Consider the following 27781-nt stretch of genomic DNA (forward strand, 5'->3'; position numbering starts at 1 on the left):
AAACTTGTGCAGATATTGGGATTTTGATGACAGGTCCAAACACCTGAACAATTTCATAGATTCTACATTTATATTCAGCCACTACTTGAACAACAGAGAACTCAAAAAAACTAGGTGTGCTTGCAAGGTGTGTGTGTGAGAGAGAGAGAGGGAGGGGAGGTTTCTCCCCTCCTCGCTCTGGATCTTGAAAGAAAGAAACACATGTAAATCAGAGAAGGCCTCTGACACCAATGGTTCCTTTCACTGGAAAGTTGTATTTTAATTCAGTGCCATGCCTTTTAAAAATTAATGTTGATGCTGATTCACATTTAAATATATATTTTGCTTTGCAAACCATCTTGTAGAATGATATACAAATATTTTTTTTAAAAAATCTTGTTCAAAGTAAATAATGCTTGTACACCAGCCAAAAACAGATTCAAACATGCAAATTTTAATTTGCTGTAAGCAAAATGAGAACTTTTCCCATTTTTATTATAATAATCTTCACAATTTAGAGTAAACAAATTTTGTTATAGTCTATGTTATGATTATAGTGAATGCAGTGTCCCAAGTCAACAAGTCAGAGACCATCCTTTGCCGTCAAGGATGTGTGCATGTTTTGATTGGCAGTTTCACAAAGGGAAGGTGGCCTTTCAGTAAAAAAGCATCTGGTTGATATCATGCTTGTATCATGCTGACCTTGTTGCAAAAGAGTTTCTCAAGGGTGTAGCCAGCACTGCAAAATCATGCTGTGTTGTAGGCCTTCTGACATGGATAGAAATACAAATAAATTGTAGACTTTGGGGATTTAAGTATGAAACCTTAAGGCTTGATTGCCCCTTTCTGGAAAGTCAGGGAAATGGGAAATCATTAAAGTCCAGATATATTGATCAAAAGTCAGAGAAGTGATTAAGATATACTTATAGAAGATTTTTTTTGAGAACAGTAATAATAAAGGCAATAAAATTGGCTTTGACTGGTAGATTTTGTAGCCAGGGATTATTTCTCCTAATCCAATATAAAGTAAAACCCTTCCACTTTAGTACTGTGCTCTCAAAATAGTTTTGAAATTGGATTTTTATAAACAGAGATATATTAATAAAAGAAAAACTATTCTTACTTATTTTAATTATTCATTAGAATATTGTATTCCACACTATATCATAAGATTTCAGGGCAGTGTACAGACAAAAAGCAGTTTAAAATGGTCTAATATGTAGTGTTCAAAACAATTTAAGCAGTTCAAAACGTCCCTCCACATTTGTGACTTTGATTTTTGTGGATTTGATTATTTGTGGATTTTATTAATACGTTCTCTCTAGGAATAGTTAGGTCCTCCAGCACAACCTTATGGTCAACTTTAACCAAAAGCCACATTGAAGGACCTAGATATTCCTAGAGAGAACACTCCACTAGGCATGTGTATGTATCTCCTCCAGCACAATTCTATAGTCAATGTCTGGCAGATGTTGACCACAGAGTTGCATTGCAGGACCTAGAGATTCCTAGAGAGGTGTACTCTCAGGTAAAAATATAATGTTTTTGTTATTCGTGGTTTTTCCACATTCACGGGGGTCCTGTGCCCCCAACCCCAGTGAATGTGGAGGGATGAGTGTACTTATACAGATTCAAGCCAAGATCTTTAGCTGCAAACACATTTTATCTTCCCCTGGTTTAAGACATTATTTGTATTGACTGTATTTGTAATCAGATTTATTATATTTGTGTTTTAAATCAGATTTATTGCTTTCATACATCAACACTAACTGACCCACTATAAAGATCTGAAAGGCCTCTATCATCTTGCCCATCCCTTTGGGAATTTATAGGAAGGCTATGATTTGCCTCTTTCTGGATCCTATTGCATTCTATCACACTCCTGCAACTGTATAGATATGGTTTAGATCCTGAGTCTGTAATATCATTTGTAGTGTATCCAGAAGTAGGTTTATATCCATGGAAGCTCATGCTAAAAAGATAAAAACTAGTTAATCTTGAAGCTGCTAGCACATTCCCTTTTTTTCTTCCTCTCCTTTATTAATGTTGATGGGTTTAATTTTTAGTGTGTTTTCAAAACAGGTGTTTTTTCACCTAAAAGTCAACTCCGAAAGATATTGATAGTGAGTTTCAGCAGTCTGTGCAAAAAAACTAACTACTTATCTTGGTTGAAAATTATATTGCAGTACCTGTGTAGTTTTAATGAACTAAATTAAAGTTTTATTTAATGTAATGGTGGCAACCGTAAGTTTTATTCATGTGATCCCTATATTGTCATTTCTTTAGTGATGTGATCCCTATACTGTTTCTTTAAGTGATTCATGTGATCCCTAAACTGTTATTTCTTTCTAAGGGAGCCCTGGTGGCACGGTGGTTAAATACAGGTACTGCAGCCATTCATTCACAGTCACAAGGTTGTGAGTTTGATTCCAGCCAGGGGATCCAGGGTCAACTCAGCCTGGCATCCTTCCAAGCTTGTTGGGGGCAGTTAGCTTACATGTTGTAAAGTGCGTAGAGACTGCTTAGTTCAATAAGAAGCAGTATAGGAATATAGCTGCTATTGCTATTAGTGTGATCTTAATCTAGAAAGTGACAGGGACTTCACATTTTCACTTATACAATAAAGGACTGCAATGTGTACTGTCCCACAGCGTAGATAAAAATGCATCTGTAAAGCACATTTCCAATAAATTTACAAACTAGCATATCATAAAAGTGTGCATTCTACAGTAACTAGGATTGGGGAAAAAAACTTGGTGTCCAAATGTGGGCGCATTTGTGGAATCAGTAGGGGTTTGAACAATAGACTGTTCTGAGATATCACAACTTGCTTTTTCAAGTTTCTTTGACTTTTTTTAAAAAGGGGGAAGAAAATTGTTCATTAGTTACTAGTGACTTTTTTTAAAAAGGGAAATGAGATTGTTCACTAGTTACTAGCATTACAGGGTAGATATCTGCTGGCAGACACACTCCTTTCTTTTCCTCTGAGCCCATCTTCCTTTGAATACATTGATATTCTGATACAAGAAATGAATAAAAAAAGAAGAAATTAAAAAAATTAATAAGAAATTTTAAAAAACTGTGCTACAGTATTCCTTTGCAGAGTTAAATTTTTCTTTGTTTAATTTTGATAGATTATAAGCACATCACAAAGACTGACCAGTTCAGGGAACATTCTGAGTGGAAGTCCTTACAGTACAGCACCAGCCATGGTCACGCAGACATGCATCCCAGAAACCACAGGTTGGGTCCCAGGGTAAATATGCTATTTGGTTTATTCTTGCATGTTATCGTATTTAGCTCCACAGTATCATCATAACTCTGGGAGAACTATCATCAGTATGGTATTCACCATGTGACTCTTGTGTATGTAAGTGTTGCTCTTGACATTGGTCAAATCTCATTCAGTTACTAAGAAGATGCATAATAGGAACTATTTTCGTAATTGTAGAATGTGTTAATTAAAATTACTGTATTGTAATACTACACAGCAGACAATGTTTAGATGCCCAGGAGACCACTCCTTGAATTAGGTTTGTGAAAGAAAAGTAGGTTGTTTGTTAATTCTTTTTGCTCTTTCTCGTGTATGTGCTTACACACCAGAGTGCACTTCACACATCAGAGAATACTAAGTATTAGTGATATGGATTGTATGAAATGATGTTGCCTAAATTCTAATCTACATAGATGAAAACCCATAACTCAGACAAGCAACCATAAATCAAAATTAAATTTTAAAGGAGTGATCCAGGGTACAACGAACATGATTTGCAAAGGAAGAATTTGCAGATGAATGGGTTGTGGGATTTTTGTGGAAAAGAAAGAAAAAGATTGCAAGAAACGGGAACTGCAGACATAAAAGCACAGTGTATAGCACAGGAATTTGAAAGTCCCTGGTAAAATATGACCTACCATTTTAAAATCTAATATGCAGATGTAAAAAACACAAACTCTCCCCTTCCCCGTGCCACAGCTAAACAATAAAAAAGTTGTTATTGCATGATGCTGCTGTACTTAAAGTAGTTTACTTTACAGATTCATTTTGTTCCCTATTTTACAATTACTCTCTATAATTTCAAAGTGATTCTGTTTAAAACATTTTAAATGTGCAATGCACTTTTATATTTTGTGTTTATTTTCTTTAAAAAAATATAAGACCTATTTTTTGTTGCAGTTGCTGCCAGTTTATTTGCTTTAACCACTCAAGATTGCTTATGTTGCATATAGTTATAATCCAAATAATACAGAATATGGAAGTAGAAATGAAATTCTACTATTCAGGAAAGCATTCCTTATCATCAGCTTTAAATGCTCACCCTAGAAGATGGCAGGATCAGCTGTATTTCTAGTGAAGGAGTTCTTCTTAGAGCTAAACGTGATTTCCGAATGAAGTTGCAGCCAGTTGGTCACTGATCACAAGCAACTTTCAGATTATGTTCAGTATGAATGTATAAAACAAATGAAGCAAGTTCTTAGAAATTTAAAATGAGTTACAAAGCCTATAATGTAATGTAACAATAAATCTTTTGATGTCTAATTGTTATGCAAAATATATTCACAGGGACCAAAAAAGAGCTCGAGACTTCATGGAATCAGATTTTTCAGAAAGGTGTGTAGTTACTGTCTCATTGTATCTAAATTGAAGTCATTGCCTAAGTAAAATATACTAATTTTGAGTGTGGTAGCAGTATGTCATTGTTAACTATAGTATTCCCCACAGTAACTTGGTTTTCTGTTTCAGAACAAATACTGTTCTCTGTTGTACTTATGCAGCTACATTCTAAACAAATTAGGCAAGTCGGGTCAGGATTAGTAATCATGTACTGTTGGCTCCTGCCAACCGCAGGCTTGCCACTTGTGGCTTGGAGCATCCATGGATGGCTCCACCTCATTCTCCCCAGTGGCAGCACCTGCATGCAGCCTCACTGCCATTGAGAAGAATAGGACTTGACATCATCTGTCATTGGTAAAGATGTTGAATAGCACTGGGTCTAGTCTGCTGCATCTAATTAATTGCAATTAAGCAACCTCTTCACATTTGCCCATAGGAGTATTGCTAAACCAGCCATTTGTATATTAAAATTTGCAGCTCATGATGTTAACAACTTCCTTGGACATTTTTCCAACACCCTGATGGTGACTTTGTTAACTGCTGTCAAGTCTCCTTTGATTTACGGTGACCCCATGAATGAGAGACTCTAAGTCACTTTATCATCAACTGCCTTGCTCAGGTCTTGCAGACTTAGAGATGTGGCTTTCCTGATTGAGTCTAACCATCTGCAATGTGGTCTTCCTCTTTTCCTACTATCTTTTATCTTACCAAGTGTATTTTCTAGTGAGTCATCTCTTTCCCATAATATATTGTATGGCAGTCTCAGTTTAATCATATTGGCTACTAGAGAGAGTTTAATCTTGAGAGTTCAAGACCTATTTATTTGTCTTTTTAGCAGTCCATTTTAGGAGCAAATTTCAAATAAATTGATTTTCTTTTTGTCAGCTTTCTTCACTGACATACGCAGATGTACTGTAGTCTCATATTACCCCAGCATATTTCCTTTTACAGTCATGGCAAGAGATATCTAGTACCCCCTTGAGCAATTATCCCTTCTCAATAAAGTGCATATTACCTATGAAAATATTTCAGTGTTCAGTTCCCTTCGAATCCCCTATGGGGTAGAAAACCTCTACTTGAGACTAGCTATATTGAATCAGTTAGAGGAATGGGGGAGATGTTTGTGGGTGTCATGGTAAACTGGTTTGCCACTGTGGGAATCAGAATGTAGGACTGTATGGGCCTTTGGTCTAATCCTGCAGGGGTCTCTTTATGTCTTCCTTTTGAGAGCCAGTGTCATGCAGAATAGGCAATTTATCCCGAAATATTTTTTGTATTATAAATCAGTCTCCTATTATTTAAATTTACTAAGAGAGAATATCAAATCATATCTGCTTGAAGAAAAACATTGTGAACATCAAATGCTTTGGGATAAATTATTTTCTTATCAAATATGTCCCACTTGCTTTTCTTTGAAAATATTTGGATTCACTTAATTTCAACTCATATAATCAAATTCCAAATTAGGCCCTTTGGACATGTGGAATTCTAATTAACTCCAGCCACATATTGAATATGCAAGGGTTTTTTGGGTTTTTTTTGTTTGTTTGTTTGTTTGTTTTTTGGGTAAAACGTGTTCATAGCACAAGAATGAAAAATTTTGTAGTGTTTTACAAGAAAGATTTTGAATTAAAACATGCCTGGTTTCAACAGTGTTGTTATTCAGCTGGTTTGCCCTGGTTCAACTGAACGAGTTGTTAAAATTGTTAAAAGAAGCGTAGGCGGGGGAGATTAAAAAGGGAACCAAGAGTAGTGAAGGGGCAGAGGAAGAAAAAGAAGCTGAAGCAGATAACAAGGAAAGAGAGGTGAAAGGGTTAGGGGAGAGGGAAAGACAGGATCCTCTGGAGCTCTAAGGGAGAACCATGTGCCGTGTGCTCCACCATTCAGTGCAGCTGCTGTTAAGGTTCTGGGGAAAACACCAGCCATACACAGAGCTGAGGGAGCAACGTTGCCAGTTCCTGGGATCCTGGTAGCTTGGCAGCATTCCCAGGTGAAGGGAACTGGCAGGACACAGTTACACACACAGGCAAAATAATAATATAAAAATAAGATGAGTTGTTAAGTACTTCGAAAAACAATTCATCTTATTTTCTGTATTACACATTCATTTTTATTTTCCACCAAGAAAAACAATTTTCAAATGCTGCTATAACCAAAGTGACTTATGAAAGTTAGTAATTGCTCTTATCAATATTTGATTTTTTCCCTTCCCTACAGTAAAAGAAGCAAAAAAGGAGATAAAAATGGAAAAGGTCTAAGACATTTTTCAATGAAAGTCTGTGAAAAGGTCCAGCGTAAAGGAACAACATCTTATAATGAAGTTGCAGATGAATTAGTATCTGAGTTTACAAATTCTAATAGTCACATAGTTACAGATCCAGTAAGTAGAAAATAAACTGTTTTGCTAGTTCTTCATATGTGTATATTTAACCTATTCTGACTTATTACTATCACCGTTTTCCTTATAATAAAAAAAAATATTTTGGGATGTATCCAATGACGCCTTGGCTCTAGCAGAACATGCTTGTGTAAGTGGTTCTGATTTTCAGTTATTTCTTCCTACAGAGTGTCTCCTAATCTGTGGAGCAGCTTTTCCAAAGGTAGTGGTTCTGTAGTAGATAGACCAGTAGATACTGGCTGTTTCTTACATTAGCGAAAGTACTTCATGTGTGGGAAAGCAACCCTTGAAAACAATCCTGTCAGTTTTATAGAAACATCTTTATTGGGACGTTACTCATGCAACAAAGATCTCCCTCCCATGGCATTGCATCAGTCTCCCTCCCCCAGCTTCTCCTGGTGATTGGAGTAACCTCAAGAAGAGCCCAGCATTAATGATGTAGTAGAGCCAGGTTTTGCAGGGCGAAAACATTAACATATTTTGACTTCCAGGCATGATGGTGCCAACTGCTTCCACTAGCTCTGAAGCTTTCGTGTTCTTTCTAAATTTAGCAGCAATCCTCCAACTGAACTGATGGATAAAATTAATTTCTCCAGCAACAGAGTATTACTGTGAGCTATCCCTATTGCTCTCCAAAGTGTTTTGGAGTAGCTTGGTCTTGAATAAACAATTGAGACCCATTAACTTTAGAAAATATGACTTAGCAGAAATAAACATCAGGATTAGTACAGTCACCTGTGTTCTTGGACTTTTTTCTTTTTGATGGGAATGCCAGGATGACATTCCTGCCCTAGGATCTGTCATGGGGAAGAAGGTATAATGGGAGGTGGGGATTTCTGAAAATGGAACTCAGGCTGCTTGTATAAGCAGAATTGCTGTCTCTGTTCAGTTTTCAATCAGTCCCTTCTCAGGCAGCAATTACGTTTTGCACCAGCTTCTAGACCTTTTTTTAAAAGACTCATGACTCCCGGAAGTGGGTAAGAGGCATTTTAGAGGGATGTGGAGAGGACATGGTGGAAAGTCTTGTACATTTCTACAGTTGTGTATCTGTTATGTCTTTCTGTTTATGTATATATGCAAATGCATGCTCAGGCATCAATTAGCTCAAACGTTATTAATAAAAATGTATAATTTTGTATCTAATTGCACATATATGAAATTTTCTAAGATTTGGTCTTCTTACGATTTCAAAGCTTGCAAATATTGAGATTGGAACAATCATGATGATAGTAAATGAACCATTGTTGGTCTCTGTTGGCCTAAACCATTGTTTGTACAGAATCAAGATTTTTTATAGATGATATGTTTTCTACACCATTGTAGGAATACATATAAAATATGTATTGTGTTTTAGCTGTTCAGTGACTTCAAAAAGGGCAATAATGGAAAGAGACCAGTTTCGTGTAACTTTCCTTTCTGTGTGCCTGCTGGTGAAAATTCTGCATTTAACGTGACTCTGCAGCGAAAAAATGATTGACCACTTGCTAATATAAATGTCTTAAGAACACAATTGTTATACTTCCTTTTCTAGAACTCCTGGGTGTCTCAGTAAATTATTTAATAATTTCTGTGATATAAAGAACATAAGTTATATTTTAATTACATATAATATAATTAAAAGTTAATAACATTTTTCTTCAGCCTCAGTATCATTTGTTAGTCCCCACACAGTATTCTCAAAATTATGAGCCTTACGCCAGATTACTGAAAAAGGTTTCTTCAGCTGCTAAACTGTTAGAAGAAATAGTATACTGCACTGGTATCAAATTAAAATAATGATCTCTAGATCCCTGGTCTGCAGGTGTTATGTGTGTGTTGTGTGCCTTCAAGTTGTTACCGACTTACAGCAACCCTGAGGCCAAGGGTTTTTCTTGGCAAGATTTATCCAGAGGAGGTTTGTTGTCGTCTTAGCCTGTTTCATAATCTGGCCCTGGTTAAAATAGTCTCAACCTCTGTCATTGAATGAAGTGCAGGCTGAGTACTGATATTCTCGACTGTTCCACAAATGAACAAAATGCAAACCTCTGTCTTGTATTAGAACAAAGAAACACAATTTCAAATCTTTCCCAGTTCAAATAAATGAAAAATCTATATATGTATTACAGTTCCTTTGCAGGCTAGACTAGACTGATGTATTTGAGAGGGAAAGACAGCTACTGCTATTTTGATGTTCTCTGTATTTTGATTTTCCACAACACTGATTTTAAATAAAAGTTCTAGTGTTCACAGTAATATCCTGCCTAAAGTGGAAAACTCAAGCAATGTTTAATTATTTATGACTTCCCTAGACAGATGATGATATATTTAACAATACTGCATTTTAAGCAGGTTTATGATCAGAAGAATATTAGACGGAGAGTTTATGATGCACTCAACGTGTTGATGGCAATGAACATTATTTCAAAAGAGAAAAAAGAAATCAGATGGATAGGTCTTCCTACAAACTCAGCTCAAGAATGTCAAAACTTAGAGGTGAGTAAGGTGAGGAAAGTGTGTATTGGTGACCATTTCTTCCTCTGTTTATGTTTATGATGTTGATAATTTCTGTTTATATATGAATGAAAGAAACTGTAGTAGCACCTACAATACACAAAAATTTGTTTTACACTGGTTTCCATGAAAAAATCAGTGGACTAGCAGCCTAGATCTAAGAGCTGAGATTGCTCAAAAAGAGTTCATAAATTTGTATTCTAGAGCAAAAAGTAGAGATTTCATTATTTAAAAACATTGATGTTGTTGTTTATTACTAGTATTTATGTATATAGCACAATTGGTATAACTGCCTCGGTATGAAATAACAACAAACAAACAAACCACATTACTAAATTATCTGAAATAAAATAAAATAAATAATAAAATTAGTACAATTTGATTTCTCTGAAATGTTTGTTCAAGTGGTCCCAAAGTCCAAAATTCATTGATCTTCATTTTGGTCCCATAAGATAACACATAAAGTTTGGTAACTTCTATGATTGAGCATGTGAATTAACATGCATAACAAACAAAGCCTAATACTTTGATATAGTATAAATTTATTAATATTCATACAGGCAATTTAAGCCTGAGAATCACTATGCAGAGTGTCAGCTGGTTAGTTCCTTCTCATGTTAAAACACTATTTAACTTCTCCATTGTTGATTCTCACAGTCCGCTGCTGAAACACGTGTGTGAATGCACACACACAGACAGACTCTTATGAGGCAAAATGTCCTTGTAACAGTCAGAATATGCCTGGAAATTATATCCTGTTTTCAGGTTTACTAAAATAGTTGGTTTCCTCACAAGATGTCAGTTTTGCCCAGAGGAAGACAATACTTTGGTACATTTATTAAAAATAAATTCTTATGTTCATTCTCAAGATGGAGAAGCAACGGCGTTTAGAACGAATAAAACAGAAGAGAGCTCAGCTGCAAGAACTTCTATTGCAGGTACATTTTTCAAAACTGAACATAAGCACTTCCATACAAATCCATTGTGTTATGCATAAATGGTCTTACATTAGCAGAGGACATGGTGTTGAATTGTTGTGTAAGTTGTATACTGTAATTTTGCTGCCCTTCAGAAATATACCAGGAATAGGCCAGGCCACAGGCCACAGGCTGCATGTGGACTTTTGGATCCCCACGTGTGGCACCTCAGCGCCCCCCCCCCCCCCACCTACACAAATTTAATTTTTCAGGTCAATTGTTTGCTGGCAAAACTCCCAAAAGCTTCCTCTATCCTCCCAGAGCTCCTAAAATGAAGTTAAATTGGACAAAAAGGGCAGCTAGATGTGAAGTTGCATGACTTCAGATGTGCCGAAACATGCCGGTGAGGTCCACCCAATAAGCATGGGGGGGGGAGGAAATGGCTCCCACACCCTGCACTGTTTGTTGCCCACCCCTGAAATACACTGCAATTCCTAATATAGCCTATAAGATTTCATACTGTTTTGTTAAACACAATGGTGAGCCAGACGTTCTATGTCATGCTCTTCCTTTCCTCTACTAATGGACCTTTTCTAAACTAACTTGGATTTATTTCGCTGGAAATTCTACAATTCAAAAACAACAACTACTGGAATATTAAAACTTCAACTTGCCTTGTGTACTCAGTGCTGCATCTAGTGCTGATGTTGTTATCCATTTTTGAGGCAATAACTTAGGTAAGATATTTTTTTGTGTTTAAGTCTAATTATTTTAACTTTTTTTAACAGCAAATTGCTTTCAAAAACTTAGTACAAAGAAATCAACACAGTGAACAACATACTCGGGGCTCTCCAGCAGCTAATTCTACAATACAACTACCTTTTCTAATAATAAACACAAGCAAAAGAACAGTTATAGATTGCAGCATCTCTTCTGACAAGTGAGTGTGTTACACATGTGGCGTGTTCAGTATATTTTGCAATAAACCTGGCCTTTCTTTTTTAAAAAGGAAAAGAATAAAATCAGTGCACTACCATGTTAATTCTAATGGAATATGCGTAAACCACAGAGCCCCTAGGTTATTTGATTAAAGAGAGAATGTGTGAAACCAAATAAGACATTTGCCAGTTTCTTCATTACTGTGTAATACAAAATTATAGCTATAGGTGCAGTTTTCCCAGCTGTTGCTGTTTGCAAGAATAAACTTGCAGTGCTATCATATTTGTTGCTTCAAAGAATTAACCTCATTTCATTATCTTTTAAATCTGATTTGCATTGATGATAGCTATGAAAGGAAAATTTCAGGGCAAACTGAAATATTCGTATTCAAATTAGTTGGTGTGTGTGCTGTATCTGTATGGTTTCAGGGCCTAGACCTACCAATTTGATTGTAGATCTTAGGATTTCAAAATTTATAATCAGCCTTGTGAAAGTCTGCCCATAAGTTTCATTAAGCAACATCACCTACATATCACCTGCATCTGAAGAAGTAAGCTTATGCTATCGACTTCTTTCTTTCTCTCAGGTGCAAAACACACTGCAGAAATAATCCAGTTTGAGACCACTTTAACTGCTCTGGCTCAGTGCTAGGGAATCCTGGGAATTGTAGTTTATTGTTTATCTGCTTCATGCTTTTCTTTTTCCCTTCGTTCCTTCCCCCCTGCACCCCCTCCCCTTGGTTCACAAATGCTCAGTAAGTGATTCTGGAGGCAGCTGCTGTTTACCTTGCCAGTTGTGAGCTACAGTAAAATTGGCTACAGCAGAATCATTCCCAATTCAGGCTTCATTATACTGTTTATTGCAATCAGATTGCTACAACTTGATAATGAAAGCTTGTATTTTCCAGCCTCCGCTTCAACACCTTTCCAATGTCAGATTTTCCATCTAGATAGAAGACAAGGAAAATTAGGGAGAGCTGGGTGGGCATTAAAAGCTCTTGTAAAAAGGGGCTTCTTAGAGGCTTTATTAACTGAGGTATGCCTGTATGTAGTTTGCCAAGTGATTCACTCTGTATATGTCAGGGGATTTAGATGAAGGTGGGTGCATAATATGTGTGAAAGAACATAAGAATTTATGAAGTCCAAGTCACGCAGTGATCAGCAGCCCTGTTCAGGTCTTGCAAACTCAAGACTGTGGCTTCCTTGATTGAATCTATCCACCTCTTTTTCTACTGCCTTCTAACTTGCCAAGAATTGTTGTTCTTTCTAGTGAGTCATGTCTTCTTTTCACAATATGTCCAAAATGCAGCAGTCTCAGTTTAGTCATCTTGGCTTTTAGGGAGAGTTCAGATTTTATTTTCTCTAGGATCCATGTACTGTCGTTTTGGAGTCCAAAGTATCTGCAAAACTCTCCTCCAGCATCACATTTCAGATGAGCTGATTCTTTTCCTATCAGCCTTTTCTACTGTCCAGCTTTCCCAAGCAAACATAGAAATTGGAAATTCAGTGGCATGGACAGTCCTGATTTTGGTATCCAATGACATATCTTTACACTTGAGAATCTTGTTTAGTTCCTTCATAGGAACTGCCTATCCAAGTTTTAGTGTTCTGATTTCTTGGCAGCAGTCCTCATTTTGATTAATGACTGAGCCAAAGTATTTGAAATCTTTGATTATCTCCGTTTCTTCATTGTCAACTTTAAAGTTATTGTAGTTGTTTGAAATCTTTGCTATTTTCCACTAGTAGTATGGTGTTACCTGCATGACTTAAATTGTTGATGTTCCTTGCTGCAGTTTTCTCATCTCCTTCCTTAGAGTCTAATCCAGTTTTGCCTATCATATACATTCAGCATACAAGATAGACAGGGTTTATTATTCATCAATACAATCAAATATTGTGTTACATCAATTTGTTTAAAAGCGATCCTTAGTTTTTCATAATCTACACAATCAAAGGCAATCTCACCACCACAGAAAAATCATGCCTTGGTGGGATATTATGATTGGATGGAGAAGCATAAATGAAAAAAGATAACATTATCAAAGAAGTTATACTAGGACACACTGCATTCAGCAACAAAGCAAAAGCTGTTGAAGAGAATTCTTCATGCCTTATCTTGTGAGAAGAACACAGAAATAAATTTGAAGTTATTTTTGCTTTTGTGTACAACTAATATTTGAGAATAAAATGCATTTGAGTTGAGATCCACAAACGCAAAACATGTTTTGATAATCCTAGATTGGTGAATGTAATCTCAAAGATCTAACAGTTGAGTACAGCAACTGAGGAAAAAACTGTTGTAGTAAGTAAACTGGCAATAAATTCAGGGATGCAGTTTATAGAAAGGAAAGAAAGAAAGAAAGAAAGAGAAACATTGTCTCCAACAGCAGCATGAAACTGGAAGTAGTTGTGTGTAAAGTTTTTAAAGAACAATACTGGTCAACAGCAGTTTTTCATCGTTCTCCTTAAAAGCTGTCTGAATATATTTGCCAGGCTTAAATCAAGTAACAAAAGGAAAGCTTCTATAACTTTTCTTGTGGTTTCGTTCTCCCATGTACACTTTGTAAGAAAAGTACTAGATCAGTTTCATAATTCTCCCACAGATACATTTGAAACATTTCTAATTTGATATTCCAGTGAAAAGTGTCACTGGCAAGAGGAAAGACCATGATATTGTCTCAGGTTTGGAGGAAGTGTAGGTGAACAAGCATTTTCATAATCTATGAGCAGTGGTCCACACTTCAGAAGCAATAAATCAGTTGAAGTGATTTATACCTGTAGCTGTGAAAATACATTTGAGGATCCCAACTTCAGTAAATTCTGTTCTAGTGATATTTCATATGAAGCATGAGCTTTGGAAAGGAAGATTTTATCAAGGAATTGGAAAGCTTCATCGAAAACGGGAGACCATGGAGAAACAGTAGAATATAGCTTGGCCTTATTTGCTATACAAGATACTAATAATTCCAGATTGTGTCAGAATATGCCATATTCTTTGGAGCAGGATTTCTCAACCAGGGATTCTTGGAATCCTAGGGTTCCTTGTGCAGTCTCTAAGAATTCCAAGAGAGATTATGATTTTTTAAAAAAGAAACATTTTTAAGCTATAGATATAATTGTTATGAAGGGGTTCCCTGAGACCTGTACATTTTATGCAGGAATTCCCTGAGATCTGAACATTATTTTAAGGGTTCCTCCATGGGGCAAAAACGTTGAGGAAGGCTGCTCTGGAAAGTGCTGAGCAGCAATCCATGAAAAACTGAACTGTTCGTATCAGGTATCAATACCAGTTTACAGTTAGAATCACTGGGAATCCGGGCGGCTTACAACAGAGGGGATAATAGACGGTTCCCTGCCCTCAGGCTTACAATCTAAAAAGACAGGACACAAAAGGAGAAGGGAATGGTGGGGGGGAAGGGATCAGGTCCAGCATTCATCTCTCCCTCTGAGGCCTGGACCAAGGCAGATGGACCGGAGGGAGGGCTCTTCTTCTTCAGGCTAGCCCTGATGGAGCTCGTCCAGCCTATTATCTCCCTCACAGTCTGAAGGATGACAGTTAAGGAGGGAGGAGCCTCTTTCTTCAGGCTACCCCTGATGGAGCTGGGCCAGCCTACTCTCCCCCTCATAGGCCGAAGGATGACAGTTATGGATGGAGGAGCCTCTTTCTTCAGGTTAGCCCTGATGGAGCTGGGCCAGCCTATTCTCTCCCTTATAGGCCGAAAGATGACAGTTAAGGCGGGAGGAGCCTCTTTCTTCAGGCTAGCCCTGATAGAGCTGGGCCAGCCTATTCTCTCCCTCATAGGCCAAAAGATGACAGTTAAGGAGGGAGGAGGCTCTTTCTTCAGCCTAGCCCTGATGGAGCTGGGCCAGACTAATTCCCTCCCTCACAGCCCGAAAGATGACAGTTATGGATGGAGGAGCCTCTTTATTCAGCCTAGCCCTGATGGAGCTGGGCCAGCCTACTCTCCCCCTCATAGACCAAAAGATGACAGTTATGGAGGGAGGAGGCTCTTTCTTCAGCCTAGCCCTGATGGAGCTGGGCCAGCCTATTCTCTCCCTCTCAGGCTGAAGCATGACAGTTAAGGAGGTAGAATAATGACGTAGAACAGTAGTTAATCTTTCGGAATTTTCTTTTGGAAATTGACCAGCCAGGAATTTGGAATTTAAAGCTTCTTTCTACTTTAAATACGACTAAAGATAACTTCCTAGTGTTAAGTACAATACATTGTTCATAGCTGACTAAAATAACAGATCTTCTTTGTAATGATCAAATGGTATATTTGGGCTTCTTCTTATCTCTGGTTTTCTTTTGTGCTTCTGTTGTCAAACTGAAAAATCCTATCCACCCACTGAGAGAATAGGATCTGCTTTCCCTGCCTTCTAAGTCCACTTCCAGTCCATTTTAAATTAAATTATTGATTCTGCTCCTTTCCCAAGGAAATGACTCAATCTTGTACTTTGCTTTGACAACACTTAAAAGTAGCAAGGGGTTTTTGCCACTTCTGAGTGCCTTCCAGCCTGATACTAGGTTGATCTCTTCCTAGCTGTCTGGAAGGGCTGTTGTAGCTGTCATAGAACAGCAATTGATCATAAATTATCAGAATATATTCCAACCCAGCATGAATTTGGGAGATTCCCTCACCAGGGGACTGGAGAAGCAGCATATTCCAGCCACAAATAGAAAGACGAATTTCCTCTTCCCTCCACTGGAGAATGTATATGGTAGAGGGACAGGAGACTGGCAACTACAAATAATGAGGTAGATGTTTCAACTCCTGGGCTTCCTTTGGTGCAGTTGGTGATACTTCAGTGTACTTCAGTGTGTCTTGAACTGGAGTGTGTCTTGAACAGAAAGAAGCTTGAATAGTTATTATTTTGGCTTGACTGACTGCTTTTCACCAAAGGCTTTGTAAAAAAAAAAATACCTTGGAGAGAATTTTTGAAACCTTTCCTATATTGTGTCTATTGCCTTGCAGAATCAACGAAGGCTGTCATGAAGGCTGCATCTGCACTGCAGAAATAATCCAGGTTGACACCAGTTTAACTGCCATGGCTCAATGCTATGGAATTCTGGAAATTATAGTTTGTTGTGGCATTAGAGTTATCTGACAGAGAGGGCTAAGTGTCTCACAAAACTACAATTTCCAGAATTCTATAGCACTGAGCCATGTCAGTTAAAGTGGTGTTGAACTGCATTATTTCTGCAGTGCGAATGCAGCCAGGGTCAGCAATTGTGCTGCATGTACTGTCGTTATTTTTGTCTCATCACTTGGTTTCACAATGAGAATGCTTGGATTATTTTCCAGTATCATTTGATATAATATAAAAATGGCTAACGATTAGGGAGTTAGCATTTGACATTCCATTACCTATGTCAGGCAGACTGCGTTTCCTACCTTTAGGAAAGTAAGGAAAGGGATTAAGGCATATGCATCTTCACACATACACTTTGTTTAATTGTACTGTACAATTGTACAATAATGCAGCAATCCATGGATGACTTTTAGTACAATGTTTTGTGAAAAATAGATATTGTTAACAAGAAGAATTGTTTCAAGGACAGTTTTTCTGGAAATAGTAAGGAATCCTAAACAGTAAATCATTTTCATTCTAACCAATTTATATAGGCTATATTCAAAGTAGGGATGAAGTATGCTTAAAATGAAAGAAAAGATTGTGGGAGGGGGATACTGTGTTTTGGTGGATAGCATGTTAGATGACCTTTAAAATCCACTGGATTTAGTACAAGAACAAATTCCGGCTTAAACAAGATTTCCCCCCCTCAACTTTGAATTTGTTTAATGAGGGAGAAAAATTTATGGACTCCTATTGCCTCACATGGAAAAAGTGTTTTTAATTGGGAAATATTTGAACCTGCTGTGATGGCAGTTATACAAATGCAGTCAAGAGCTCTTGATGAGCCTAGTTATGTTTTAAATGCATCTTTGGTTCATGAAGTAATTCTTTAGGTTTAACGTTACTTGGACATTTATTAATATAGAAAGTGCTGAGAGGTTTTGTGGAAAATAATACTGCTTCTATTCTCTCCTACTATAGATTTGAGTATCTTTTTAATTTTGATAATATGTTTGAAATCCATGATGACGCTGAAGTATTGAAGCGAATGGGAATGTCATTTGGTCTAGAGGCAGGAAAATGCTCATCAGAAGACCTAAGAACTGCTAAATCGCTAGTGCCTAAGGCTTTTGAAAGCTATCTCACAGGTAATGTAATTGTGTTTTTTGCATATTGCTGGTTAAATGAAAAAACTCCTCTTAGTGAAGTATTTTTTCTAATGATGTCAGGCTGTTTGAGGATGGCATTGGTGTGTGATTTATGAAATAGCTTTAAAGTTAATCTTCTGGGGCAAGAAATTCCAGAATGAATCAAGGTGCTTGAATAGACTGCTCTCCAAAGTAGTGCCATTAATAATTCAGAATAATTCCTCTGATGAAAACTTTCTCAATCTGATGACAGGTTATCATAATACAGTAATGTTCACAGAACTTACATTTTACCACATTACCAAAAATATATTCACACAGCAAAACCAGGCTATGGAATGCCTATATATTGCAATAATAATAATAATAATAATAATAATAATATCACTTAAAGTTATCAGGTAGCACACAACTATCTTTCATGTGGCAACATGAATTCTGTTATACCTTTCCCACGTGATACTGCAAAGTGGTTTATTGTTAGTTGTATGACTGAGGTTGTATCAATGCCATAGCATGGATGTAACTGTTCCATTTTGTTGTGCCTATTGGAATCTAAGAAAGTCCCTTCAATTTGGGTAGATGCTTTTTAGGATTTCTAAGGCCAAAGACAATTGTTTCTTCACATGCATAAAAATACGAATGGGGCCATGCCTACCGTTATTTACTTTATTGAACTCATCTCTGTATTTACCTTTATGTGGATTAATTTCGGTAACACTTCTATGCTATTAACAAAGGGAGTGTTGATTCAGGCCTAATCCAGATTAACCAACAGTATTGAGCTTTGGTGGGCTATTCTATATGTTGGTAGCATGCCTTAAAACTCATGTTCCTACCCCTGCATTTGGATGCTCTAGATATACAGGAAGGTTGTCGTTTGTTTTTTGTCCGGTATGAAGTGTGGTGTAGGTGCAGTTTCCTCCCCTCCCTGGACATGCAGTCAGGGAACATAGGTCAGATGAGACCCTCCATGGGAAATGGCAAGCCTCCATTCATCAGAGGTACCACCCAGAGTTCCAAGGAAATACCAAGACCAAATACCAATGGAGTCAAATGTGGAATTTAACCTGACCTGTTTTGGAATCATCCAGGAGTCAGGAATAGAACACATGCTTGCCCTGGGTTGAAAAATCATGTGTGGTCCCAGAAATTTGTCCACAATAACCTGGGACAGGAGGTGCCTTATTTGGAAACTTAAAACAACCTGATCAAAACAGGAACAACTCCCACCAAATTCCAAGTCTTTGGTCCCGTCTTAGTGAGACCTTCAGACCTATATGTGCATTTCTGTAGCTCACTGCAGATTTAGTGGGACCTACTATAGCTTGTTACAACCTATTAAAGATTGCTGCTCTACACAACTTGAGTTAGACCTGATATTGGGATCTCATTAGCAGTTTTAATCATCTGGGAAATTTCGTATTGGCATGTTCTTGTGTTTAGTGTTACTTTCACTACTACTTAGATTGACTTTGTTTTATTTGGAAAACAAGGAAATGGAAGTGGTTTATTGATCTATCTTTATGCAAACTATTTCAGAGATTATCTGTTCTCATAATCATAAAGTAATCATCATAATATGTAATAATGAAGTTCGGGCTAGATTGATCTAATTTGCATTGTTTCAGAAATCAGAGGCTTGTGGCAGTGTGATGTAATCGTTTCCAAAAAGAGGATAGGAGATGAATTTTAATTGCTTTCATAAAACCTCTAGCTTCTCTCTGTTTCTTTGACATAATTTATTTCATGTTTTCATGGCTAGTTAGTTTTTTTTAAAAAGTGTTGCTCATGTGCATGACTGTTTAACAGCTATTCAAGAACAACCTCATGTTCTTGACTTATGGCTTAGTTAAGGTGCTGATAGCCCTTGTCTGAGCCTGAAAGGGGATTTATCTCTAAATCTAGGCAATCAATTTTTAATCACTAATGAGTAAACAAATTCCACTTTTGATCTCTGTCAGAGTAAAGCTGCCCATGTGGCACAGTTTAGGGCCTGTTTAGAATGAACAATTATTACAGTATCAAACAGTAAAGATTGAAAGTTGGCATGTTATAATGTTTTGTTATGGAGACATTCCATATATAAAGAAACAATATTGGAATGATCTCACAATTTGAAGTTTTTGGCATAACTTAAAAGTTCTGAATAGCAAAAATATGCAATGTTTATTTGTTTACTTATTTTTACACTTCTGTCCTGCCTTTCTCACAAAATGGGATCCAATAAAGTTCAGAGGTGTATGGAATAAATCTTTAAAATCATGAATACTATGTGGATGCCTCCTGTATATGATGAACATTCCTCATTTGTATAAATTTCATAACAGTGCTGGCTTGAAAGGGTTAATGAGCCAGTACAACCACATTATTTTCAATATATCATATGTGTGTGTACAGATGTATATACAGGCTTCTATTTCTGCCTCTAAAATTCCGTGTGTAAGAAAATGGAAAGTCTAATTTGACTGTAAAGTATGATATTTCAAAGTTGAATGTTCCTGCTCATGTAACAGCCAGACTGCATTAGACCTATACAAATAGTCCACTGTATCAGGTTTCAAAATTTTTCCAGAAAGTTCCTGTTATGGTGGATAATTTTGACTTAAAGCTTTGCACAATGTGTCACATCTCTGGGCAGGGACCTTCTTTTTCTCCCACCTTTGGCTGATTGAGCCCTGTCCACTTAAAGCTTGCTTCTATTTTACCATGTTGTTGAATACTAAGCAAGTTAACTTTTTATTTTTTGTTTGATAAGGATAAAATTGCATCTTCTTATAATCTTGTTTATCTTTTGAAAGACAGAATACTATATTTCTAGACATGACAAGACAGATATACATAACCACAGACCAACAAGCTGCTGCTTGTGAAATGGAAGATTTCCTTGGTGTTGTTGTAAAGAGAAGCGAGACTCAACACAGAATAGCAGGATAAAAACTAGTTTGTTACACAACATAAAGTTAATTAATTAATCTGTTAATGCCACTTTCAAGTGAGAGTTTAATTTTAAGTGACATAATTCTATAGGTCAGCTTTGTCTTGTATAAAAGTGTGGCCAACTGATGAGGCACTGGGACCTGCACTGGCCAGTTTTTCTGTAACCGGAAGTGACAGGGCAGTGTTAGTCTTGAAAAAGGATACATCCACCCTCCAGAAAGTGCAGTCCCTTCCCAGTAGCCTCAAAATAGACCAAGTATCCTCTGGAGGCTTCTGGGGATGCAGTTCTTCATTTTGGAATCACAATTGCTTTTTTTAGCAATGGTGGTGAGGTGGGGTCTGAACTTAGTAGCCTTGGCAGACAGTATGCTCCCTGGTATGTAATTTCCACCTCTGTTGTGGACAGAGCAGCATTTGTTTAATGTAAGTAACATATCAAGTTCTATACAGAAAATGGAGATGACATAGTTGGAGCTCAAATGCAAGTGCCCAAGTTCTTACATGTGCTGCCAAAGCACATGAAAGGGGGAGGGGGAAGCATAGAAGAAGACATGGAGCACCAACAGGCTGCTGCAATGTCAAAAGTATTGGCAGAACACGCTCCACCATTGGGGAGTCAAATAAAAGCAGAGACCTTTCAGGACATGGGTCTTGTTGCATGGGCTTTTAAAAGAAGAAAGTAATATGATTATGTATATGGTTCAGATAACAAAAAGTAGTAACATCTGCAATTTTGGTTTTACATCATAATAACTTAAAAATCAGATGCTGTATGTTAAACTGTGATTGACTTCATGTTTTGTTTTAGATATGTCTGCAGGAATTTGTCGGGTGAATCAGGAGTTAGTTTTAGATTCAGCTCAAGCAGGTTCCGTTTTGAGCACAACAGGGGATTCTGTGCTTTTAAAGTCAAGGTAAATAAATGTTGAAAATATTTCTTCTATGTTAAAAATTTGAAATGTCCTTGTAGAAAAGCCATCCAGAGATGTTCTTTTCTACTAAACTCTGAAAATATGGGTATTGAGCTGCTACTTTACAAAGATCAGAGCTTGGAAATGTTACCCTTTGAACTACAGATTGGTGAAAGTGGGATTCTTTATAGCCACCATCCAAATTTAATGAAGTGTTTATTGGTATATTTAGGAGTATCTCTTGGTTGTAACTATCTATCCAGTGGTTTATTCACCACTGAATGAGGTTCTGTAAAATAGGAACTGTCACTTCCTCGAAAAGCATTGTGTTTCACATTACATTAGGTCACTTGAAATCTGCAATGGGTTAATCAGACACATAGAGTTGTTCTTTACTTCCAGAAAAGTTCTTTACTTCCAGAAAAGTTAAAGTGAATATGCATCTATGTATCAGTTGGGTGTGTATTTGTGTGTTGTAGTTTAGTAGATTGTATTTTAAAACAGAGAGCCAATGTGGTGTTGTGGTTGACTCAGGAAACCAGAGTTTGAATCCCTGGTCAGCCATGGAAACCCATTGGATGACCTTGGCCAAGCCAGTCTCTCAGCTTCAGAGGAAGGCAAAAGCGAACTCTCTCTGAACAAATCTTGCCAAGAAAAGCCCATGGTGGGTTTGCCTTATGGTTGCTATAAATCAGAAACAACTTGAAGGTATGGGACAGCAACACAATTTTTGAAAAAGCCTTAAAAATCTATGAAATAGCAAATGTTCTCATGTTGTTTCTTCAGTAGTGGAAATCCAGGACTATGTCTGGATGCTGAAATGGCCTTAGCAGCAGGACAACTACTACTACCCAGCAGCCAACAGTCCAGCAGTGCAGCGTCACACTACTCAGAATCATGTGGTGAAACTCCCTGCTCATTCAGTGATGAAGACGACAATAATGATGACTCATCTTCACCAGAATAAAGATGCACCAGCCAAAGGAAATGTATTCTTTCATACTATTTGTGTGAGCTTACATTCTTTACTCTTCTAAATTTTGTCTTAGCTCTACATATTTTGATGGAGTTTGGACGAGGTTTATGCATAGAGACAGTGAACTGCTGACAAGTAACCAGGACTAATATACTGTTACAGGGCACATAAAGACCATGATTGTGTGTTTGAACCTCTGCACATATGATAGAATATGGATGCCTCCAAACAGGTAAACAGATTCTCTGGTATTGTACTGTTTAATGTCTTTCATACCTGCATCTAGTCCAAAAGGATAGTATCGACTTCCCCCCTTCCCTGTCTGATGTGTTGAGCATATAAGAACACCAGAGGTACTGTACAACAATAACATGCTTTCTTCATTTGCCACCAGAACATCCATTTACCAAAGTAAACTTTTGTGCATGCATTGCTGTTGAACATTAAATAGAAAGTCAGTACGGCTCTGGCAGGGCTACTGGCTGGGCTGGGAAAGGAATGTTGGTGTTGGTGATGGTGGCAGCAGCAGTGGCCATGGGCTCCTCTTCTTCCTCAGAAGGAAAGGAGTCAATGGCCACCACTGCTGACATCATCTTCCTTTCCTGCCTCACAAGCAGCACAACGAGGCCTGGAAGGGTATGCCAGGCAGTAGCACCTCCTTTCCCAGATGGCACATAGGAAAGGCAGACCCCTCCTCCTCTTCTGTGCCCCTCCTCATGCAGAGCCAAGGGCGAATCCCTGATTCCAGCCCCCTCCCACCCATTGTTGCCCCATGGAAGGGGAGAGGCAACCAAGATCGAATTCTTCCCTCTTTCTGAACTGTGGGGTGGCTGCCTATTTGAGGATGACACCAACCCTAGTAGTGCCATGGCTTATATTTCTATGTTGTAATCATGACCAAGGGTTTGCTAATGGGACAAGGAGCTGGTTGCATAGGACCCTTCTGTGATATTTTAAAAAATATTGCTTCCTCAGTTCCAGGTGTCACAATGGTTGGATTAGATCAAAAGGCTTTTTCATTTACAACCGAGGAAAAGAGCACCTTTCAAAAAGGTCTAGCAGGGGAAGAAGTGTGCAGAGGGAAGAAGTGCATAATTCCACTTGCTGAATTGTAGGGGAATTCTTTGCTTTGTCTCTTCTTTCAGAAATTTTCTTTTTCATCAAAAAATAGCATATTTAAAGTCACTATGTCTAATGAGATTATAGCAAAGAGGCAATTAATGTATCTTTTGTTGGAATCAGCTTGCTGAATATAGTTGTAATATAAAGTCATGGCAGCAAAAGTTTTGAACTTAAAGTCCTCCATTTCTAAATTTAGCGCAATTGTTTCCACCATTACCATTTTCCCCTTCTACAATCCATTATTAAGCACTGGGATAATATTGTACTTTCTGCAGCTGCTAGTTTTTAAAGTAAAAAGGAAAATATACTGGGAAAGTTTTTAAAAGATAGCAGTACTAAATAGTAAAATTTTAACTGATCTAGATGATTTCCAGTATAGAAATCATGTAAGATTCTATGAAAAAAGGATTCTATGAAAACAGTTACAATTTAGACTCTTTCTCAATCACCTTTCTAGTTTATAGTCTAAATTGTAACTTTTTTCATAGAATCACATTCATAGAATCATACATTTCTAGCAAATTCAAGCAGTTTTAGTTAACAGAAATGTAAAATAGTAGTTTTTGCTTTCTGACATTATGCTAAACTAATGGATTAATGCAGATATTTAAATGAAACCTCACTCTCTTCAGAGGACTAAAAAGGACTAAAAGGGCAACGTTTGATCTCAGGTTTTTAAACAATTGATCTATAACGCCATAATAATCTATTGGTTCATAAAAATCATGTCATGCTGTTAGAGAAAGAAACTCCAGTGTATTAATAGTAGTAGCATGGATGGAGATATAGCACTGTTTACTATTAAAAAAATACTATTAACTAAGAAACATTTTTACTTTTCTCCAATTTTATTTAAATGAAGCAGGTTCATCCCAAGTATAGGGATCTAGATTGGGGTAAATAAAAGGATCTAGATTGGGGTAAATAAAAGGAATATTTGAGATGATATGGACTAGTTTCATTACAGAATAAATTTTCCATAAATTAGTATTATATATAAAGAATAACTCTATTTTTAGTCGTAAGGATATTGTCACCTGTGAACTAATAAAAATCTTTGCCATTTTTTAAAAAATTGCTTACACTATGAAATTTGGCAAATCCTTGCTCGACCTTTCATATATCTCAAATACAAGATTTCATCAAGCATACATTTCTAAATAGAGCTTTAATTGATTGAGTCTTACTGTGACAGAATGCTGGCCAAATGAAGGAAACAATTAGCCCCTTTATTGAAGAGCTGGAGGAAATGGCACAATAAAACTGAGGTCATTTTCACATTCATTCTGTCTTTTTAATTTGTTTTTAAACTCTGTATTTTGTGTGACTGAAGCCAATATTACATTGTGCTAGGAGAGGCATGTATTTTTAATGTGGGTCTTACCATTCATATGTTACGTTTAAAAGGACAGAGGTGCCCTATTTGCCACTTTCATTCCTGCAGGGACGTTTTCCCAGCTGGCTTTCAGTACTTGGCTGGTGGAAAGTGCCTGAAAAGGAGGACCTCAGGGCAGAGACAGTATCCTTTAAAACCTTCAGCTGCATGACCCTTTGGCCATAAAATTATATCCCCTCCAATTTATGCACAAATGTGATCCCTCTGTTTAAAAATGTAGGTCAGAACAGAACAAAAAAACTTGAAATCAAGTATTCATAGTAGTGGAATGAAAGGAGACAAAGTCCCATGTGCCTTGTGATAGTCAAAAAACTTTTATTTCTTAAATGGTCCAAACCATCCAAAGTGCATGGGAATTCAAAGACGTTTTTGGACTATAACACAGCACATGGGACTTTGGGCAAAACAGACCGCCCCTTTGCTCTGCCTTCCAAACAGCTTGGGAGTGAGGAGTTTACATGCTGCATGCTCCCAAGCCGCCCAGCCGTTTACACGGGGGCAGCTTCACACTGCTCTGGCGGCATGGCATCTACATGCCGCCGGAGCATCACGAAGCCAGCTTCTAGCCACAGCGCAGACAGAAAAGCCGCCTTTTTGCCTCCCAAAAAAGGAGCAGCTCTTTGCTGCTCCTTTTCCGGGAAGCTTCAAGGCAGATTAGGGTTGTGGCATGCGGTTTCCGTGGCCCCAATCCGGCTTTGGAGGGAGTGGTTTCAAGCCGCCCCTTCCACCGGTCTATTTCACTCTTTTGTCTCCTTTCATTTGTTCTATTAAAAATATCGTTCTGCCTTTGCTATTTGGGTTGAAAGGTGTGTAAGATGTTTCTAGGTGGACATTAAGAAAAATGTGGAAAATAATACTTGCTGATGTGGCATTTTGCTCCCGTCTGGTATCACCTTTCATGTATGAGACAGCTGCTTTGCATGTATATGGCCCTGCCTAATCTTTCTGCCTTGAGAAAACAAACACAGATCAATAGCTTCTGATGTCTTCATTCAGACTGTGTAATGTGAGGATACTTTCAGGTGATCAGAAATTGCATATGAATTTCTAGAGCAGGTTTTCTGATTCATTTCCATTTGCACAGAGCTTTGACAACATTGTGTGTGTGTGTGTGTGTGTGTGTGTGTGTGTGTGTGTGTGTGTCTGCCTCACAGCTGTTAGGAAAGGCAACAGAGGCACCCTATCCCCCATGGCTCAGACTAAAGGTGACTACTTCTCAGGACTATTATTAACTTCGGTGGTTTTGATGTAGAAAAACTAGCTATAACAAATTATTTTAAAATACCCTTTTTAAATTAAGAGTAGACTTCTGAACTCTGCCGTGGATCTTGTTTTTAGTACTGTCAAGTTGGAAATGAAATTTCAGTTGTGATTTTAAAAAATCTTCACTGCCAATTACCTAATTCTTCAGCATTGCATGAAGTGCCCCGAAACAGACTGCTGTGAATGTATGAACAATACTAGGTCTCAAAATGTATGTATTAACAGTGACAAAAATAACCTTTATTTTTGAATATATTCCTTTTGAACACTAGTGTGGGGTAAGATTTCAGACATTCTAAAAAATGACTTAGGACAATCAGATCAATATAGTTGCTCACAAACCATTTTCTGCCTATGGTCTTCCTGGTATATTTCTGTATGGCCATAGGAAATAAGAGCAATTCCTTTTAACGGGGCTTTTAAATTGGAACTTTATTGGATATATTTGTTTTGCTTTTTTGGAAAATGTAAATTCTTAAATAAAACTTAATTTTACTAATTCTCATCTGTTTTCTTCCCAGTACTAAAAGTGTAGCTCATGAATTATTGGCACAGCACCGGAAAGCTTCTTGGTATTAGTCCTATAAACCACACAGAGGTATTCCAAATAGTAATTGCCTGATGTGTACATTAGGAAAACAATTGCCTGAGGATTATGACCTGCTGTTTCTGATAAATTACTTTTTATTCCCTCCCCTATAATAAGTTTGATACAAAGCATCCTTCTGTTTTTCAGCTATAAAAAAAATCATGTTTTTACTAAAACCTTGACAGTGAAATTTCTCCATTATAAATAACTTAAAGTTCTGTTTATATGTTACTCATCACATAACCACTCCTTGAAATTCTGGCAATATGGAACTTACTACATAATTGTGGCAATTCATGTCACTAGCTGCTGTGTATGTGGATCAGATACTAAAGGAATGATATGCAACCTTTGTATGATGCTGAAGATATTTCATGAAGTAACTAATAGCTACTTTTAGGTCTTTTATTCTGTTTTTGGGAGAAAATGCTGAATTTATTTTTATTGTATGATTTGGGGATAATTTTAATTTTTACTGCCCCATATTATATTGTGTTTGTATGGTTAGTTAAAGCGTGAACAGTGTGGTAGTATTCTGTATTTTAAAACAGAAGTCAGTGACAAAACATGCATATACTTTTATGTTGAGACTGTTGCTATTAGAAATAAAATCTGATTGATCAAATAGAAATGTTACTTTGTAGTATCATACACTTTATAAATAAATACCTGTTATTTTTTTATGGAAATTTTATATAAGAACCTATTTCTGTATATTTCAAGTGATCCTGTATTTTATTAAAATCCTACAAGTAAGGATTGTGCAGAACAAGACAAGTATTTGCATCTAATTGAATCAAAAAGCATGCATATTCTCAAGAAAAATAATATCCAGCTGTTTGTGACCTGAAAAGTAAAACTAAACTGTAGAACAGAATAAAATAATTTAAAGGCAACTGGGGTTGTTCTTGTTTTCAAGCAAAACACTGTGGCAGAGAAAAGCTGTCAAAGGTTAGTGTTTGTTGCATGTGTTCTCCATTTCAGAAAATACATCTTACAGAGTAAACTGCAGGGGAAACAGGGTCA

General features: G+C 37.2%; 1 protein-coding gene across 9 annotated transcripts in view; it reads left to right on the top strand.

The window, feature by feature from the left end:
• Window positions 1–27651, top strand: part of TFDP2 (transcription factor Dp-2) — a 47692-nt gene extending 20041 nt beyond the window's left edge. For 3 of the 9 annotated variants that reach the window (XM_089509120.1, XM_089509118.1, XM_089509119.1), the window contains exons 4-14: window positions 3114–3235; window positions 4541–4588; window positions 6809–6971; window positions 9315–9461; window positions 10349–10417; window positions 11185–11336; window positions 17392–17558; window positions 21307–21412; window positions 22196–22419; window positions 22548–22617; window positions 24952–27651. In XM_089509120.1, the coding sequence (XP_089365246.1) occupies window positions 3114–3235; window positions 4541–4588; window positions 6809–6971; window positions 9315–9461; window positions 10349–10417; window positions 11185–11336; window positions 17392–17558; window positions 21307–21412; window positions 22196–22376 (1155 nt within the window). In that variant the 3' untranslated portion in view covers window positions 22377–22419; window positions 22548–22617; window positions 24952–27651. Of the gene's footprint in view, window positions 1–3113; window positions 3236–4540; window positions 4589–6808; window positions 6972–9314; window positions 9462–10348; window positions 10418–11184; window positions 11337–17391; window positions 17559–21306; window positions 21413–22195; window positions 22420–22458; window positions 22618–24951 lie in introns of those variants that run through there. The other 6 variants (XM_089509122.1, XM_089509121.1, XM_089509124.1 and 3 more) reach the window with 6 other exon arrangements.
• Window positions 27652–27781: the final 130 nt, after the last annotated feature.

The sequence above is a fragment of the Sceloporus occidentalis genome, unplaced genomic scaffold, assembly GCF_023333645.1.
Source record: "Sceloporus occidentalis isolate IW3139 unplaced genomic scaffold, rSceOcc1.0.p SCAF_2, whole genome shotgun sequence".
Lineage (NCBI taxonomy): Eukaryota > Metazoa > Chordata > Lepidosauria > Squamata > Phrynosomatidae > Sceloporus > Sceloporus occidentalis.